Source organism: Saimiri boliviensis, chromosome 15 (assembly GCF_048565385.1).
Source record: "Saimiri boliviensis isolate mSaiBol1 chromosome 15, mSaiBol1.pri, whole genome shotgun sequence".
Classification (NCBI taxonomy): Eukaryota; Metazoa; Chordata; class Mammalia; order Primates; family Cebidae; genus Saimiri; species Saimiri boliviensis.
This window is the reverse complement of record NC_133463.1, coordinates 45,481,035-45,497,137: the sequence shown is the minus strand read 5'-3', so window position 1 is coordinate 45,497,137 and position 16,103 is coordinate 45,481,035. Positions and strand designations below refer to the sequence as shown.

Below are 16,103 nucleotides of genomic sequence, written 5' to 3'. Positions count from 1 at the left end.
GAGGGCCAGCGGGGCGTGGTCTGCCTTGTGTCTTGGGAGTGGCGTGGGACTGGAGAGACGCGAAACTTGATGGGCTAAAGAGTTGCAAAAGGGCCCGGTAAGTTTAGCCTTGGAAGTGCGTTTAACTTGCAGGCATTTCGCCTTCCTGGGCATCCTTTGGTCCACATTGTAAAGTAAATTCTGTTAATGCGACGTTCGCTGTTCTCCTGCCCTGGCATCCCGCCTACACGGCCGCCTGGCTGCTAGCACTCGAGTTTGGGGTCTTCACTCAATTATGAGGGTCTCCTTGATTACCCTTTTAGAATTAGAAGCCCAGAGGCAGACTGTCTGGCACCTCTGTTTTTCTCAGTACCATGTAGCACTTTCTCATATGCCACATACTTATATATTTAATAATATTTAGTGTCTATTCCCAACTTTAAATAATATTTAATAATAGTATCTACTCCCAACTTTTTAAACTTTGAAAGGAGGAACTTTGCTGTCGGATCCTTGGTACCGGGCACAGAGTGGGGCTCACAAAGCATTTGCAAAACCCTGAATCCAAGTTTGTCCGTTGCCACTTCTGCGGCCAGTCCACTCACGCTACCAAAATCGTAGTTTTTCTGGCATTTTGACACCTCCGGATACCTATTATCTAACTTCTCCTAGGAGTTCAGAAGTTTTGGGATGTGCGCAAGTATTGCACCACCATGACCCCACCCTCGCTCTGGATTTTCTTTCCCTTTTCTCCTGCAGTGTTAATTCCCAAAATTTACCCACCCTGTTCAAAACTGAGCCTAACACCATTCTTGAGGAAGTGTTTATTAACTGTCCGTCTGTCTTTGACCCAGAAGTTCAATTTTTTTTTTTTTTTTTTTTGAGGCGGAGTTTCGCTCTTGTTACCCAGGCTGGAGTGCAATGGCGCGATCTCGGCTCACCGCAACCTCTGCCTCCTGGGTTCAGGCAATTCTCCTGCCTCAGCTTCCTGAGTAGCTGGGATTACAGGCGTGCGCCACCATGCCCAGCTAATTTTTTGATTTTTTAGTAGAGACGGGGTTTCACAATGTTGACCAGGATGGTCTCGATCTCTCGACCTCGTGATCCACCCGCCTCGGCCTCCCAAAGTGCTGGGATTACAGGCGTGAGCCACCGCGCCCAGTCCCAGAAGTTCAATATTAATCCACGATTTTATTTTGGTGGCACACACATTTCTAGTTCATTTGTAAGTACTTCAAGAGAAATAATGTTTATGATCACAGATCTTAAGAATGCCTTGACTATGGATTTTAAGCTTTTCTGATGCTCTCTAATGGTACGGACACTGTAAGAACATGAAATACACTGATCTCAGAAGGGTGCACAATTGTATCAATCACATAAAGCTATTACTAGCTAACTGTATGGTAGTCCTTGCAAGTGTAGTTAAGGGGGCCTGCAATAAATTCTTCGGGTGGGTTCTCCCTCTTGGCACTTAAAACTGTTTATCTCCCGAGACTGTTAATGGACTCTTGCCTGGAGCAGTTTAGCATGATTCTCAATGGATGTTACTATTTCTACTTTTTTTCAGGAGAAAGTGGTAAATTGTAAAGAGCATGGCCAGTGGCCTTCAAGAACCCTCAGTCTGACTGGGCAGGGTGGCTCACACTTGTAATCCCAGCACTTTGTGAGACTGAGGAGGGAGGACTGCTTGAAGTTAGGAGTCTGTGAACAGCCTGGGCCATAGCAAGAACTGGTCTCTACAAAAAAAATAGAAAAATTAGCCTGGTGCATGCCTGTAGTCCCAGCTACTTGGGAGGCTGATGGGGGAGGATCACTTGAGCCCAATGAGCTATGTTCTTGCCACTTCATTTCAGTATAGGGGAAAGTGCAAAACTCAGGTCTCTTTAAAAACACACACACAGCCCTGGCTCACACCTGTAATCCCAGCACTTTGGAAGGCCAAAGGGGGCGGATCACCTGAGGTAGAGATCAGCCTGGCCAACATGGTGAAACCCCATCTCTACTAAAAATACAAAAATTAGCTGGGCGTGGTGACGAATGCCTGTAATCCCAGCTACTCGAGCAAGAGAATCACTTGAACCTGGGAGGCGGAGGTTGCAGTAAGCCAAGATTGCACCACCGCACTCCAGCCTGGGCGACAGAGTGAGACTCCGTCTCAAAAAAACCGTTAAGTTGGTATCACACGGCTTCAAGGTTGGCCTTAATTCTTTACATGGTAGAGGATGTTGTCTTTACGTGGTAGAGGATCAGAAGCATCAAATGAGACGGACTGAGTAAAGAACTGAGGAAATCAACAAGGGGATGTCAGCGCACTTTCTCCTTGCCTATACAAGTGCCAAGAGTAGCATCCCCTGTAATAGTGATGTTTTCACATATGGCGTCTTAAGGATTCTGATCCTGCTCTAACCACTCCTTGCCTTACTAAATATACAGGCGTAGCTGGGCAGCAGTGCACACCTTTAGTCTACTTGGGAAGCTGAGGTGGGAACATCACTTGAGCTCAGAAGTTTAATGCCAGCCTGGGCAACACAGTCAGACCCCATCTCAAAAAAGCCAAGTAAAGTGAACAAAAAAATAGTTCCAGTCTACTGCTAAGTTCAAGCCTAATACTTTATATCTATCGGCTATGGTCTTATCTATAAAATGGTGACACTGCCACATACCTGAGTAAAGACTTAAAGGTAATGAGTGTAAAATGCCTGGGCACTTAATGAATAGTAGCCATTGGTGACTAAGTGGAGGTAACCATGAATTTACTAGAAATTCATGCCTCAACCATGTGTGCAAACCTAGAAGAAAGGATAGTGTCACAGGGTTCTCAGGGTGTTGCTTCACCAGTTGGAAACTTCCATGGCTGGCAGTACCTCTGCTGGAGTTGTGCTTGTGCCTGCTGGGCTTGTTGCTGCCCACCCTGCCCGGCTGGCTGCACTCAGCTTGTGCTGCCCGCCCAGATCCCATGCCTGCCAAGGGCAAGCCAGGCATGGGCTGGTAAGGGATGAGTGAGCAAGTGAATGCAGGGTCCAGCCACTGCACCCAGCCAGGCACACTGGCTGCTGTGGCAGGGTGGGCGGCTATAGGCGCCGGCTCTGTGCAAGGCTGTAGTTGGACCAGGTGGACCACAAATAGCTTCTGCTGCAGGTACCAGTGTCTAGGCAAGAGAAACGGGGTGAAACCCAAAGGCTGAGGGATGCCAGGAACCGCAGAGCCCCAAAGAGGGTGTTACAGCGTGTCACAGCCCTGGCTCAGGGAGACCCAAGGTGTGGGCTCCCAAAAGGGCTGCAGCTCTTCTCATGCCTGCAGCAAGGTGACCGGAGTTGGGGGTAGGGGGTTGGGGGGACGTAGTGGGGGGTTGTTTCAGCCAATCTGTGTTACAGCTCTTTCAGTCCCACTACCCACTCGATCCCATGGCTCCTCAGCTGTCCCGGCCATGCTGCTGCCTCCTGTCATACGGGGCAGCTGACTGAAGCCAGTGATAGGCAGGAAGGCTACAGTGCTATAGCTGCTCTGGCTTTGGGAATCCCAAGGTCTGGGTCCCCAGAAGGGTCACTACTCTTTTCTCCTGCAGTCTGGGAAGCCTTGGCAAGCCAGCCAGGAACATTATAGCTCCCTTCACTCCTGCCATTCAGCAGGTCCCGAGTTCTTGTCCTGCATCCAGGAAGAATAAGGTTACTGTAGGGTGAGCAAGGCAGAGAAGAACTTAATATTGAGTGATAGAACAGCACTCAGGAGACCCAAGTGGTCCCTGTTACAGGCAGGTTGTCCTGATGACTGTCGTATCTGGCTGAGTCTGGAATTTTTACGTGCTTAGAATAGAGGAAGGGTGGACCTGGGAAAAGCACCATCCAATTAGCCGAAATGCATTAACAGGGTTCTTGCTCTGGCTTGTGGGCTCTACCTGAAACTGGCAGCCTGGCTCCCAGGCTTCAGGCTGTCCCTGGCTTGAAGGTGGGGTTTCAACAGGGACCTGCCCCTTCCCACCTAGGAACCTGCCTCCTGCCACCATCAACATTTCATCCACAGCACCCAGGTTGTCTACACCAAGCTACCCTCACCCACTGGCCACCCTCCCATGCTCATTGGTGCCCAAAGTCTGGAGGGGGCCAAGGTAGCAGGGACCTGGCATGTCAGCGCCACCCTGAGCATGCACCCAGGTTGTGACAGCACCCAAGCTCAGCCACAACTTTGCTTCGCACAGGAGCAGGCACTGAGAGCAAGGAGAGGCCAGGGAGCAGGAGCAGGCACTTCCAAGCTTGTAGGGGCAGGGGGCTTCCCAGGCCCCCAAGAGCACAGGGATGCCTGGGTCCAGAGCCGTGGCTAGGTGGCTGCAGCTGTGTTCAGGAACATAAGCTCCCGCCCTACCGACATGGTAAGGCAGGGCTCCTGCTGGGATCACCCGTTCCCTGTCCCAACCCGCTCTCAAGAGCATGCAGCCCCAGCCATGCTTTCCTTCCTGCAGCTGGTGCCCTCGCAGCGGCTGCTCAAGGTGGGCCACCACCATCAATAGGTCTGGAGATGCAGGTTGGGAAGCTATTAGTATCACTCTAACAATAGTTATTTCACCCATAGAAATGGATAAGATCATTAAGGGGATCATGTAGAAGATGACAACAGACAGGCAATAGCGTTTAAGGAGTTGGAAGAATTCTAATGCTAAAAAATAGTCAAAATGCAAAATAAGAACAGAGAATTCTAGAAACCAAGAGAAACTTTAAAGCATGTTGAATTAGAGAGTAGTAAAGTGAAAGATCTTGTCCATTTACAAATGTTCAAACAAAATTGTTTGGCATTTTCTGTATGATAGAAAAAACACCAAATAAATAATCCAACTACCAACCAACCTCAGTAAATAACATCAAAACTACATGAGAGCTAGCAAGCATTTTAGTTGCCAAATACCATTTATTTAAGTACAAAATCCTGGCAGGTGACAGCACAGGCAGATCCTACCCTCTGAGGACTTAATAAAAGCGAAAAGCCCTTGGTTCATTTTGAGTCAGAACAATACAGAAATTATGAAATCTTAAAACACTCCAGCTCCAAAAAAAGCAAAAGAAAAAAATTATGAAACCTAAGGTGTGCAGGTTTACTTAAAAGTGATAATGTTTTATATTAACTGTGGCCACACAGGGTCTCTCTAATTCAGTGAAAATAGGACAGTCACTGAAAATAAGGACTAATCAATCAATGGCCAAATGTTACCTCACCAGGGGCAAAAATGTGATTTTTCATCTGGGCTTTAAAAGCTGTAAGAAAAACACCTGGCTGGGTGTGTGCCTGTAGTCCTAGTTATTTGGGAAGCTGAGGCAGGAGGATTCCTTGACCCCAGGAGTTGGAGGTCAGCCAACTCTAAACAAAAACATCATTCTGACAAATGACCTTATGTAGGATCTCTTTGGGCACATATGCAGCAAGCAGTCATTTAATAAATGCCTTCTGGTAGCCAGAATGTAGCTGCTCATGGCTCTAAGTATCACATCCAGAACATGAACGGTTTGGAGAGAAGCTGCATAATGGGACTTTGCCCCTTTCCTCAACGGACAGGTAATGTATACAAAAGAACCCATACCCAAATTACAGAATTTTTATTATTTTCCAATACTATACAAAAAATAGACAGTGTGTATATGTTAACAGATCCAGAAACAGTCCAAATTAAATGTGGGGTTTTTTTCTATTTCAATGACTCTAAGTTGCTAAGGTGATAATCCAGTTATGAGTTCTACTCTCTTCCACTGATTACTTGGCTCTCATAATAAGAATTCTTGCTTTATTTCCCACCAACTCCATAAATTGATGTTTCTTTTTGTAAGAGGGGGATATTTTCTTCTACATTTGAGCCCTTACATCTGTGAGAGTTCATAAGTATCTGAGATTTCACTCTCTTGCTATTTTCTAACAGTGTCAAACACAAGAGAGGAACCAGGAACTCTTTCTGGTATTTCTACTAATTACTGTTTCTCATTCCCTAAGTGTCGGAATTCATAATATTGAATCTGCCATAACCACCTTTTTGATATTTCTAAAGTCTTGGTTTTTTCCTAAATCCATCCTCACTCCTTTTAATACTTCTTTTAAGGGACAGAGTACTTTACAGTAGATTTTTTGTTTTTTAGATTAAGTATAGGAAGATGTCTAGAAAAGTGACAATATCTTCTCAAATATCTTCTTTCACAGCCATCCCCAGTACTCACCTTCATCCACTCACCCCATTTCCCACTCCCATTTCTATCACTTTTCCCTGTTTGGGCAGAAAAGAGACTTGAGGGTATTTCACGCAACTAAAGAAATTGCCACTTTACTCCATTTTGCTTGCTGAAAAGTTAGTAACAGGATAGAATCCTCAAGAAACAGTGTGATCAAAAGAGTATGTTTGAATTTTAAAAAATAGACTAGTTGGTAGCAAAAAATAATTTAACAGTTAATGTTGAGTAAGCACAGTATTTCTACAGAAAGACAGACTTCTGCAGATTCACTTCTCTGAGATAATGCTTCAACAGCCTGTGCCTTAAAGCCCTTATTTAGAATATGTTAGTATGATACCATTAAGCAAAAATTTAAAGTGGATGATTTTTTTAAAATTCTTTTTTTTTTTTTTTTTTTAAACCATAGAATCCAGTTGATTCTGTAATCCAATAAGCTGTTTCCAGACCACTGGTCTCATAATAAATATTGAGACCTATACTACTGATAGACAGAATTTATTAAGCTTTTCACATGTGATAGCACATAGTTTTAATTGCATCCAAAATACTAACAAAAGCTCTAGCAATCAAGAATGACAGCATGTTATTTTATAACAATCAACACTTGTGGCTTTTAAAATTTGGTTTTCATAAGGTAATTTATACTGAAGTAAATCTAGCCATGCTTTCAAAAAATGCTTTAGGTCACTCCAAGCTTGGCAATTAACATTTGGCATAAACAACAATAAAACAATCACAACTTAATAAATAACAAATATAACATTGTAGGCCATAAACATACACAGTATAAGGAAAAGGTGGTAATGTTGAATAAGCAGTTACTAGACTGGAATACCTTGGCCTCTATGCAAATATGTCTAGAGACTTTGATTCACTCAGCCCCGACTCTCAGTTTTCAAAGTAGGGGACAGGTTCTATGCTATCATTTTACAATTTCCAACACATTGAAAACAAATAAGTAGAAAATGATGAGCTGATTTTCATTAATGCATTACATCCTCAAGAGTTATTACCAACCCCTCAGTATAAAAAATTTTCAAGTTATATTAGTCATAAAACTTGGTGTGCTTATTTTATATAGTGCTGAATGGATTAAATGAAGACAACAATGGTTCCCCTAATGTGATTGATATTGTCATTTTTACAAGCTTCTAGATCTAAACTTTCAGGCTTTTGAACCGAACATTGATGAAGAGTGTTCGTAGTTCAACCTACTGAATCATACAGTATGCTTGATTCAGAATGTTATTTTGAAGAAATTAAAATTTTAACCTGGTAAAAAATAAGTTGATATAAGTGGTATAATATACAATACACTGAAATGGTTACTGTCACAAATGGTCATAAATAAGGAGTGGGAAGTTCCACTCTCAAGTCACCTAGAAGTCTGATTACATATTGTTACTTAGAAAACTATAATAAATTAGATATACAGCTGTTTACTTCAGTCTGGTGTCTTCAACCAAAATATGTACCTTATACCAAAACAGTGATTATTCCGAAACATTTTTTGTAGCTGGTAGTTCTTCCCTTGGAGTAAAGAAAATAAATCCAAACTTTAAATTACCAGGATTCATAATATTTAAGAAAACAATTTTAGTTAAGAATCAAATATGCAGAGATTCAAAGAGGGAAAAAAGGAAATACAGAAGACAAAGGCCAAACTGGCATCCCAGATCTAGAGCAATTTTGTAAAGTAGGAAAACAACTATGACAATCTGCAGCATCTTAGATCATTCTAGTGAGTGTCCCAGGTACTATAATTGTTTTTAAAATGGTGTTTCCTAAATAAAGGAACGTAAATGTACGCTAAAGGGTGTGTTTCCCAAGAACAGAGGTGAAGATATTTTCATTTTGTTCAACCCACAAACTATTTGGTCAAAGGAATATGTAAAGCTAAATAAAAGCACATCTGGTAGAAATTCATGGCAATGCATGTTGACAAGATGTGCTTGGATCTTGCTTGCAGCATCTGGCAGTGGTTAGCAGAACAAAGGTAGGAATCTCACAGGCTCTCCTGTGTCTGTTCTGGAAGAGGCTCCGTGGTGGTGGCACTAGCATTTGCAGCCGAATTCAAGACTTCTCCAAAATCACCACCAGCAGGCTTGGTTCCCCCTACTTTAGACTTTTAAAAAGTTCAAAAAAAAAAAAAAAAAAAAAAGGAAAGGCATTATGAAACATAAAACTAGCTGATTCTGCATAAAGTAACTCTAATTTACTTTTAAGAACGAACAAATCAGCAACCTTATAGCTCAGTGATTATTATATATGTATGGAATTTCATATTGTTGTAATGTTCAGTGTGGTTTTATAGTAAAACTCATGCATTCTCCTTTGCTGAAATATTCAGATTGGTAAACTCTACCCCCTCCTCTTTTAACCCCCATCTGCTCTTTGTTCTTCACAGGAAGTCTAAGAACTTTGAAAAGCCGATTTATTCTGAAGTACCTAGTGAACTCTCTTTATACTTGTATAACATTTTGTATTGCATCAAATTGCTGATTTAGCTACACTCATTCAAGAAATGTTGAATACAACATGAGAAAGAAATATATATATATATTTTTCTCAGTTACAGTATAAGCCTTCTAACCCTTTACTACTTAAAGTGTGGTTCAAGGACTTACAGACTCAGCATTACCTGGGAGCTTATTAGAAATGTAGGATCTCAGATACCCTTTATTTCCCACCCAACTCCAGCTACAAAATTGAAATCTGTTCTTGAACAAGATCCCTGAGTGATTCATGTGCACACTGCAGTTTGGGAGGCACTACTCCAACCTGTCTGCCCTCAAATTTTGTCATAAGCATTTATTTGAATATATCTGCCTTGCATTTGTATAATACTTTTTCAAAACCCTTACACGTCACTTCATCCTTTTCAATACTAACGTGTGTATGCCCTCTCACTGTTACACTGCCCAATAGGATAGCTAACATTAAGAAACCAGTCAGTGACCATGGATGCAGGAAGCTCATAGTGGGTTTGAACTTGACCTTGCTCTTGGCTCAATCTAAACTGAATGGTCAGAGACCCCTTATTTTCACTCTCATTCTTTTTGGTCTGCCATCCAAAAATTGTTTGGGAAATTTGAATAATGTGTGTTCATTGTTTATTATTACTGCACATTCCTTAATTATAATATCAAAATTCCTTGCAATTCAGCATGTCTATAACTGAACTCCTCCCCACAACTAGCCCCGTCTCTATTCTTTTTTAAGACTTTATACAGCAGTAGCACCTACTAGCTGCCCCAGCCTGACATCTGGAGTTGTCCTTGATTCTCATTTAGCTTGCTCTACATCCAATCAATCTTTTTTTCCCCTGTCATTTCTCATGTCTAAATAGCTCTAGACTTGGTCCCACTATACCACCTGAATTCACTCTCCATCATCTATGGCTTGGATTACAATTCCCTCCTTCCACGTAATCTGCCTGTCTCCAATCATTCTCCCCTTTGATGTGCAGGGCAGCCAGTGATCTTTCTAAAATACACAGAAGAAAGTACCACTTGGGTTGTTTAAAACCTTTCAATGGCTTCACATTGCCCCAAGTTCAAACTCTGCAACGTGGCCTGTGCATCTCTCTAGCTTCATCTCCTGCTCAATATCCTATGGCACAGGAAGTTCTTGGTGATCCTCAAAAGGGCCCCCAAACTTGAAACATTCCCTTCAACCTAAAATCCTCTGTTTATATTACTGAGCCCTCTAAGAGGCCTTCTCTGACCTTCTCTCCCACCAAGCCAGGGTTTCTTGTCCTTGTCGCAGCCTCAACTTTGCATGTCAGAAGCCTTACCTCACTTTAGGTACATCTTGTAGAAGGGGCCCATGTCTCACTTGCTCACTGTGGTAACTCTGGTGCCTAATACTCATTGCCTGGCACATGGCAAATGCTCAGTAATAGATGAATGAATCAACCCAAAATGTAAATGGACCTCATGTATAATTAAATATAAATGTAATTTAACAAAATTATATCCTCACATATACCTATATTTTACAGCTTCCTTGGGATACACTTGGGGTATCTGTTTAATACACTATGCTTTTTCTTTTTTTCTTTTTTTTTTTTTTTTGAAGACAGAGTCTCGCTCTGTCACCCAGGAGTGCAGTGGCATGATCTCAGCCCACTGCAACCTCTGACCCCTGGGCTCAAGCGATCTTCCTACCTCAACCTCCCAAGTAGCTGGGACTACAGGTATATGCCACATCAGCTAATTTTTGTATCGTTTTTGGTAGACAGGGTTTTTGCCATGTTGTCCAAGCTGCTCTCAAATTCCTGAACTCAAGTGTTCTGCCTGCCTCAGCCTCACAAAGTGCTGTAATTACAGGTGTGGGCCACTGCGCCCAGCCAACATACTGTATGTTTTTTAATTACGTTTTTTTAATCTGAATAGTGCCTAGTTATATTTTAAAGTAGATTTCATTACCATCTATAGCATCTCAATATATTCAGGAGAGTGTATAGTAAGTGACCTGGAAGTTTCCCCTCATGTCCAATGTCAAAAGCACGTAAGATTCCTGCTTTTCCAATTTGCCATTTCAAAAATTAAGAATATTGATAACTGTTGACAAGAAAGTTACCTTAAATTTTGCCCAACTACAAAGGTACTTGAAATGAATAAAGCAAAATGCCGCACATATTTCTTAAGTGCCACATTTCCTTTCAGCGTGTGGCATGCTGCCATGCGACAGCATACACTAAAGTGGTATTCAGGGCATACCACCTTAAATGTCTACTAGTAACATAAAGAGTAAAGTTCTTCACATTCTTCAGACATTTTTAGAAAGAAATACTAATGTAAATGATTTACCCACACAAAAGTTAATTAAGACACCAGGTAATGTATCAAAAAGACCCTGTTCATCTCTCTACTTGCCTTTAAGTTTTCAACCTTTTCTTCAAATGATTTGAAAGTTGGGGAGTTTCTACAGAGAGAAAAGAAAAACAAATAGTAAAATTACAAATACTGAAAAAAAAAATCCAACTAATTTGAAAACATCATTGATTATATTTCTCTTCAACATTATTCTCAGTCGGCAAAACAACAGACATAATTATCTGTATCATATATGTGCAGGTACATACAAGTATTTATAATGTAGGATTCTAAATTTCTAATATTTTTAAGAGTATGCATTTGATTCCATGAATAGGGCCAGTCTCAGACATACGTAACATAGATGTAGTTAAGTATGTATGTGTGTAAGGAGAGGGAACAAAGCCAGGTAAAATAGCCATTCTGTCACTTCACCAACCAACTTGTTATGGTACAAGAAAATGCCACCATTAGATCAGTTTAATTTTGGTTAAGGCACTATGCTCTGAAACTCTTATTTTGATTCACATCTTCCCTGGTAGAATTTCTACATGAACACACATCACCCAAGTGAAACAAGCTTATGAGGTTCAATATCAAGGAGCAGCAGCATAATAGACAGGGAAAGCAGGGACCAAAAGGAAGGGGAAGGAGGATAGAAACAGCTTTGCCGCCGGGCGCGGTGGCTCAAGCCTGTAATCCCAGTACTTTGGGAGGCCGAGGTGGGTGGATCACGAGGTCAAGAGATCGAGACCATCCTGGTCAACATGGTGAAACCCCGTCTCTACTAAAAATACAAAAAATTAGCTGGGCATGGTGGCGCGTGCCTGTAATCCCAGCTACTCAGGAGGCTGAGGCAGGAGAATTGCCTGAACCCAGGAGGCGGAGGTTGCGGTGAGCCGAGATCGCGCCATTGCACTCCAGGCTGGGTAACAAGAGCAAAAAACTCCGTCTCAAAAAAAAAAAAAAAAAAAAGAAAGAAAGAAACAGCTTTGCCTACTTCACAACGCTGCCCTAAAGGATGAGGAGAGCACACTGAGCCCACAAGACGTTCACTCATCCATGTTACATTCACATCTATCCATATTAATTAAGGAGGATCACATCTATCCATATTAAGGAGGATCATAGTGCCTTTGTCTCTCACAAAGGCGCTTTGGAAACAGGGTTTCCAACACTGTTATCCTATCCAACTGACCTTGAATATCCTTTCTACTACCAAGTTGAAAAATGCAAAGAAGGGAAAAGAGGTTTCTTCCTTCCCATGGTAGTGATGGCAGAACAGTTAAGACAACAGCTCTCCAAGTGTGGCCCCAAACCAGCTGCTGTGGCAGCTATCAGGAAGTCATGAGCAATGCCAATTTTCAGGTCCCGCCCCAACTCTACAGGATCAGAGACTCTAGAGGCGGGGCCCAGCAAGCAGAGGTTTCATGAGTACTCCAAGTGATTCTGATGGACACTGAAGTTTAAGCCAAGCACAGATTGTTAAAAATCCTCTACCTCTCTAGAGAGGTTAGGTGAGGTAGTATCACTTGCAAGTGCTAATGAAAGCAGATAGTAGAATTAAATCATAGTTGGCTCCAAATGTCACAGGGATAAGGGAAGTGAAAATGGGAAGGATGGAGAAAAGGGGAGTGTAACTGACGCGAATGCAGACAGAGGTGCCGGGAGAAGAGAACGTTTGTTAACAAGCACTGCTCCCTTTGTGAAGTAAACAGATTTCAGACAGGAAATAAAGGTTTACAAAATAAAACACAAATCATTTTTTTTTCTTTTTTCTTTTTTTTTTTTTTTTTAAATAAAGACAGGGTTTCACCATGTTGGTTAGGCTGGTCTTGAATTCCCGACCTCAGGTGATCCGCATGCCTTGACCTCCAAAGTGCTTGGATTACAGGCGTGAGCCACCACACCTGGCCAAAACATTCTTTTTTCAAAAACAAAAACATTTCATGGATCTCTTGTACTCATCCCAACATCAGAGAAAGTGTAGCTGAAAATTGATATAGTGTTAAACACAGCTTGTTTCAAGGGGAATTCTAGTTCCCTAATTCACAACAGTTCAAGTTAAACATACAAATTTAAAAAAAAATCAAGCATAAGACCAACTACATTTCATAAAAACATACTTTACCTCATAGCAGGCATGCTAATTGAATGCTGAATGGAGCGTATACTAAGAGGCAGCATTAAAAAGAGATAGAAATAAGGTTAGTATAGTGGTGCTTTGACATTATTAAAAGCTGACAAAACCTAGTTTCCCAGGAGCTTTATTCTTTTGGCGCCATGAAGAATTACCTACTTTTTGAGGTGGAGGGGATCAAAGTTATTCCAACATAATTTACTTTTATTCAGGAGCCAATTAATTTCCAGGAGTTACTAGAGCTAACAGTATCATCTTGCATTTTTATAGCACTTTGAAAACTAAAGTGCTTTCACCTAGAGCTGTAAGGCATATAGAAGTTAAATTACCCTAGGTCACAGCAAAATCAAAATAGAACTTGGTCTTAATTCAATGTTTATCACCTCCCCTCAAAAATGAAGCATGCACACACACACACACACACACACACACACACACACACACACACACACACACAAAAGCAGGGCCAGGGAAGGGCTCCTGGTAAGACAGGGAGGCAACTGCCCACTCAAGGACAATGAGGTTCACTGACCACTCAGGTTCAAGACTATCTACTCTTAGCCTTCTCCAATTGAGACCACTTCATCAGAGTGCCCTCATTCCTAGGCTCATAAAATGATTGTATTCTGCTGATACTGTTACTATCATACTATAATAATAGTTTGACCACTGGCACAACTTTGGTAAATAAACTTTCCTGTATAGGTTCAAGGTATTAATTCTCAGTTATATTTAAATATTTTGTGTGCTTGCGATTTTCTTTTCTTAAAGAATCATTTGTTATAAATGATACCATGTCTTCAGTGTAGCTCCTCATCTAGTTTTACATCACTATCTGATAACATGGACAATGACTGTGATATACATGCTGGCAATCTGTGTAATCAAGATTATCAATGAAATATTTAAACATCTCTGTAATTGATGGCTTACATAACAGAAAAAGATGCATGTAACTCAGCATTCTCTCTAGCTTACAATGGTGGTCAATATATAGAGTATAAGACAATAATAATCTATTCTGGGAGGAATTTGATTATTCTTTTTGTCCTTGGATCTTTCAAAGTGTGTTGATCCCAATCCCTAAATTTACAAAACAAGAACTCTAAGTATCACCTGTCCTTCTTCAGGCCCTTCTGCTGAAGCTGCCTGGAATAGTCACATTGCCACAAACCACCTTCCACCATTACCAGTATGATAACTTGATCAGTGGAGCACCGCTAACGTCCCAGTGGCCTACAAATTGTTTGGAATGTATGAAAAAATGAAGAGGTGAAGGCAATTAAGACTCTTATCCTAGCATGTTATAATCAGGACACTAAGCTGCTGGACACTTAGATGTTGAAGAGGTTCTGGGGGACCAGATGAATGCTGAGAGAATGCAGAGGAAACCAGTTCCCAAAGAAAGAATTGAATCTAAGCAGAGAGAGATAGAGAAAATGAGGTCAGGAGAGGCGATCACGCAGGGAATCCAGCATGACGGGAGAGGAGTAGCTTCCTTGGTTTTGTTCCTATAATCAACACTCTTCATTAGAACATTCATTTTGGCAGAAATTGCCAAAAAAGAAGATGAGTAATCGCCAAATATGTGATAAATTCCTTGTCCATGGGACCTACACATTAAATTTGATAGTATCAACAAAATGAGGAAACGGGTGCATAGCATAGTGCAAATTTCAGAATTTCACAGCTAATTCTAGTCACTATCCCTAAGAACCCATGTAAAATATCACTTTCTCCAGAGTGGACTGGCTGGCCTCTATGCCACTTGTATCACTTTCTCCAGAGTGGACTGGTTGGGCTTTATACCACTTATAGTACTTTCTCCAGAGTGGACTGGTTGGGCTCCATGCCACTTACATCACTTTCTCCAGCAGTGGACTGGCTGGGCTGTATACCACTTACATCACTTTCTCCAGAGTAGACTGGCTGGGCTTTATACCGCTTATATCACTTTCTCCACTGGGCTCTATGCCACTTATATCACTTTCTCCAGCAGTGGACTGGCTGGGCTCTATGCCACTTATATCACTTTCTCCAGAGTGGACCGGCTAGGCTGTATACCACTTGTATCACTTTCTCCAGAGTGGACTAGCTGGGCTCTATGCCATTTATATCACTTTCTCCAGCAGTAGAATGGCTGGGCTGTATACCACTTACATCACTTTCTCCAGCAGTGGACTGGCTGGGCTCTACACCACTTATATCACTTTCTCCAGAGTGGACTGGCTGGGCTCTATACCACTTTACCCAGCACATACCTACTAAATATGTTTCAGTGAAACACTGAAAAAAAAAATCAGGATAATCTGATTCTTACTAAGTATTTTCCAATCTTATACTGCATTACTCTTACTTTGAAAAAGTCATTTTATTAAAACAGCTGAATGGATTTTTTTAAAAATCCTTATTTCTCACATGAAGGAAAATGATCAGAAAAAGAAGCCAAAGAGAAAGGCACTCAGGTTCAACTGAAGCGCCAGCCTGCTCCACACAGAGAAGAGAGGCACACTGTGAGAACCAATGGAAGGGAGCCTGAGCTGCTGGAACCCATTCCCTATGAATTCGTGGCATAATACCTGTTAATAAAAGACCTCTGGACTGTAAAAATGTTTCTCTTCATTGAGTAGAAGTATGGTGTCCTCTCCCCCAAAGAAATATTTAAAGCAAATTTAAATTGTGTCATAATTCATTATGTAATATCTTTACTATTCAAATTTAATGTATTTCTTTTGAAAAGACATGAGATAGCTTGTTGCAACAAATTATTCAATTGGTTAGAAAATGACCAGGTATTATGTATGAAATATCTGTACTGATTTGAAGACAGTCTCTCTAAATCATCAAGGAAGAAATCATTTACAAATAAAAATTTTTAAGTCCTTGTTTCTAACATAGTTATCTGATCCTTTCATCCCTAATACTAATAAGAGGGAAGGGGTTAGAGGGAGGAGAAGG

At 41.4% G+C, this 16,103-nt stretch overlaps 1 protein-coding gene and 1 long non-coding RNA gene across 8 annotated transcripts in view; one reads left to right on the top strand and one right to left on the bottom strand.

Annotated features, from left to right (window-relative positions):
• The first annotated feature begins 32 nt into the window (after positions 1-32).
• On the top strand, positions 33-15,816 carry LOC141581463 (uncharacterized). The gene is made up of 2 exons (XR_012514110.1): positions 33-97; positions 15,570-15,816. It is a non-coding gene; the product is annotated as an uncharacterized LOC141581463 (long non-coding RNA).
• TPD52 (tumor protein D52) overlaps positions 5,548-16,103 on the bottom strand; it is a 154,506-nt gene continuing 143,950 nt past the window's right edge. For 5 of the 7 annotated variants that reach the window (XM_039464416.2, XM_003940184.4, XM_003940185.4 and 2 more), the window contains 3 exons: positions 13,137-13,178; positions 11,066-11,114; positions 5,548-8,310 (listed from right to left, as the gene is read on the bottom strand). In XM_039464416.2, coding sequence (XP_039320350.1) covers positions 8,191-8,310; positions 11,066-11,114; positions 13,137-13,178 — 211 coding nt within the window. In that variant the 3' untranslated portion in view covers positions 5,548-8,190. The remainder of the gene's footprint in view (positions 8,311-11,065; positions 11,115-13,136; positions 13,179-16,103) is intronic. The other 2 variants (XM_003940183.4, XM_074386960.1) reach the window with 1 other exon arrangement.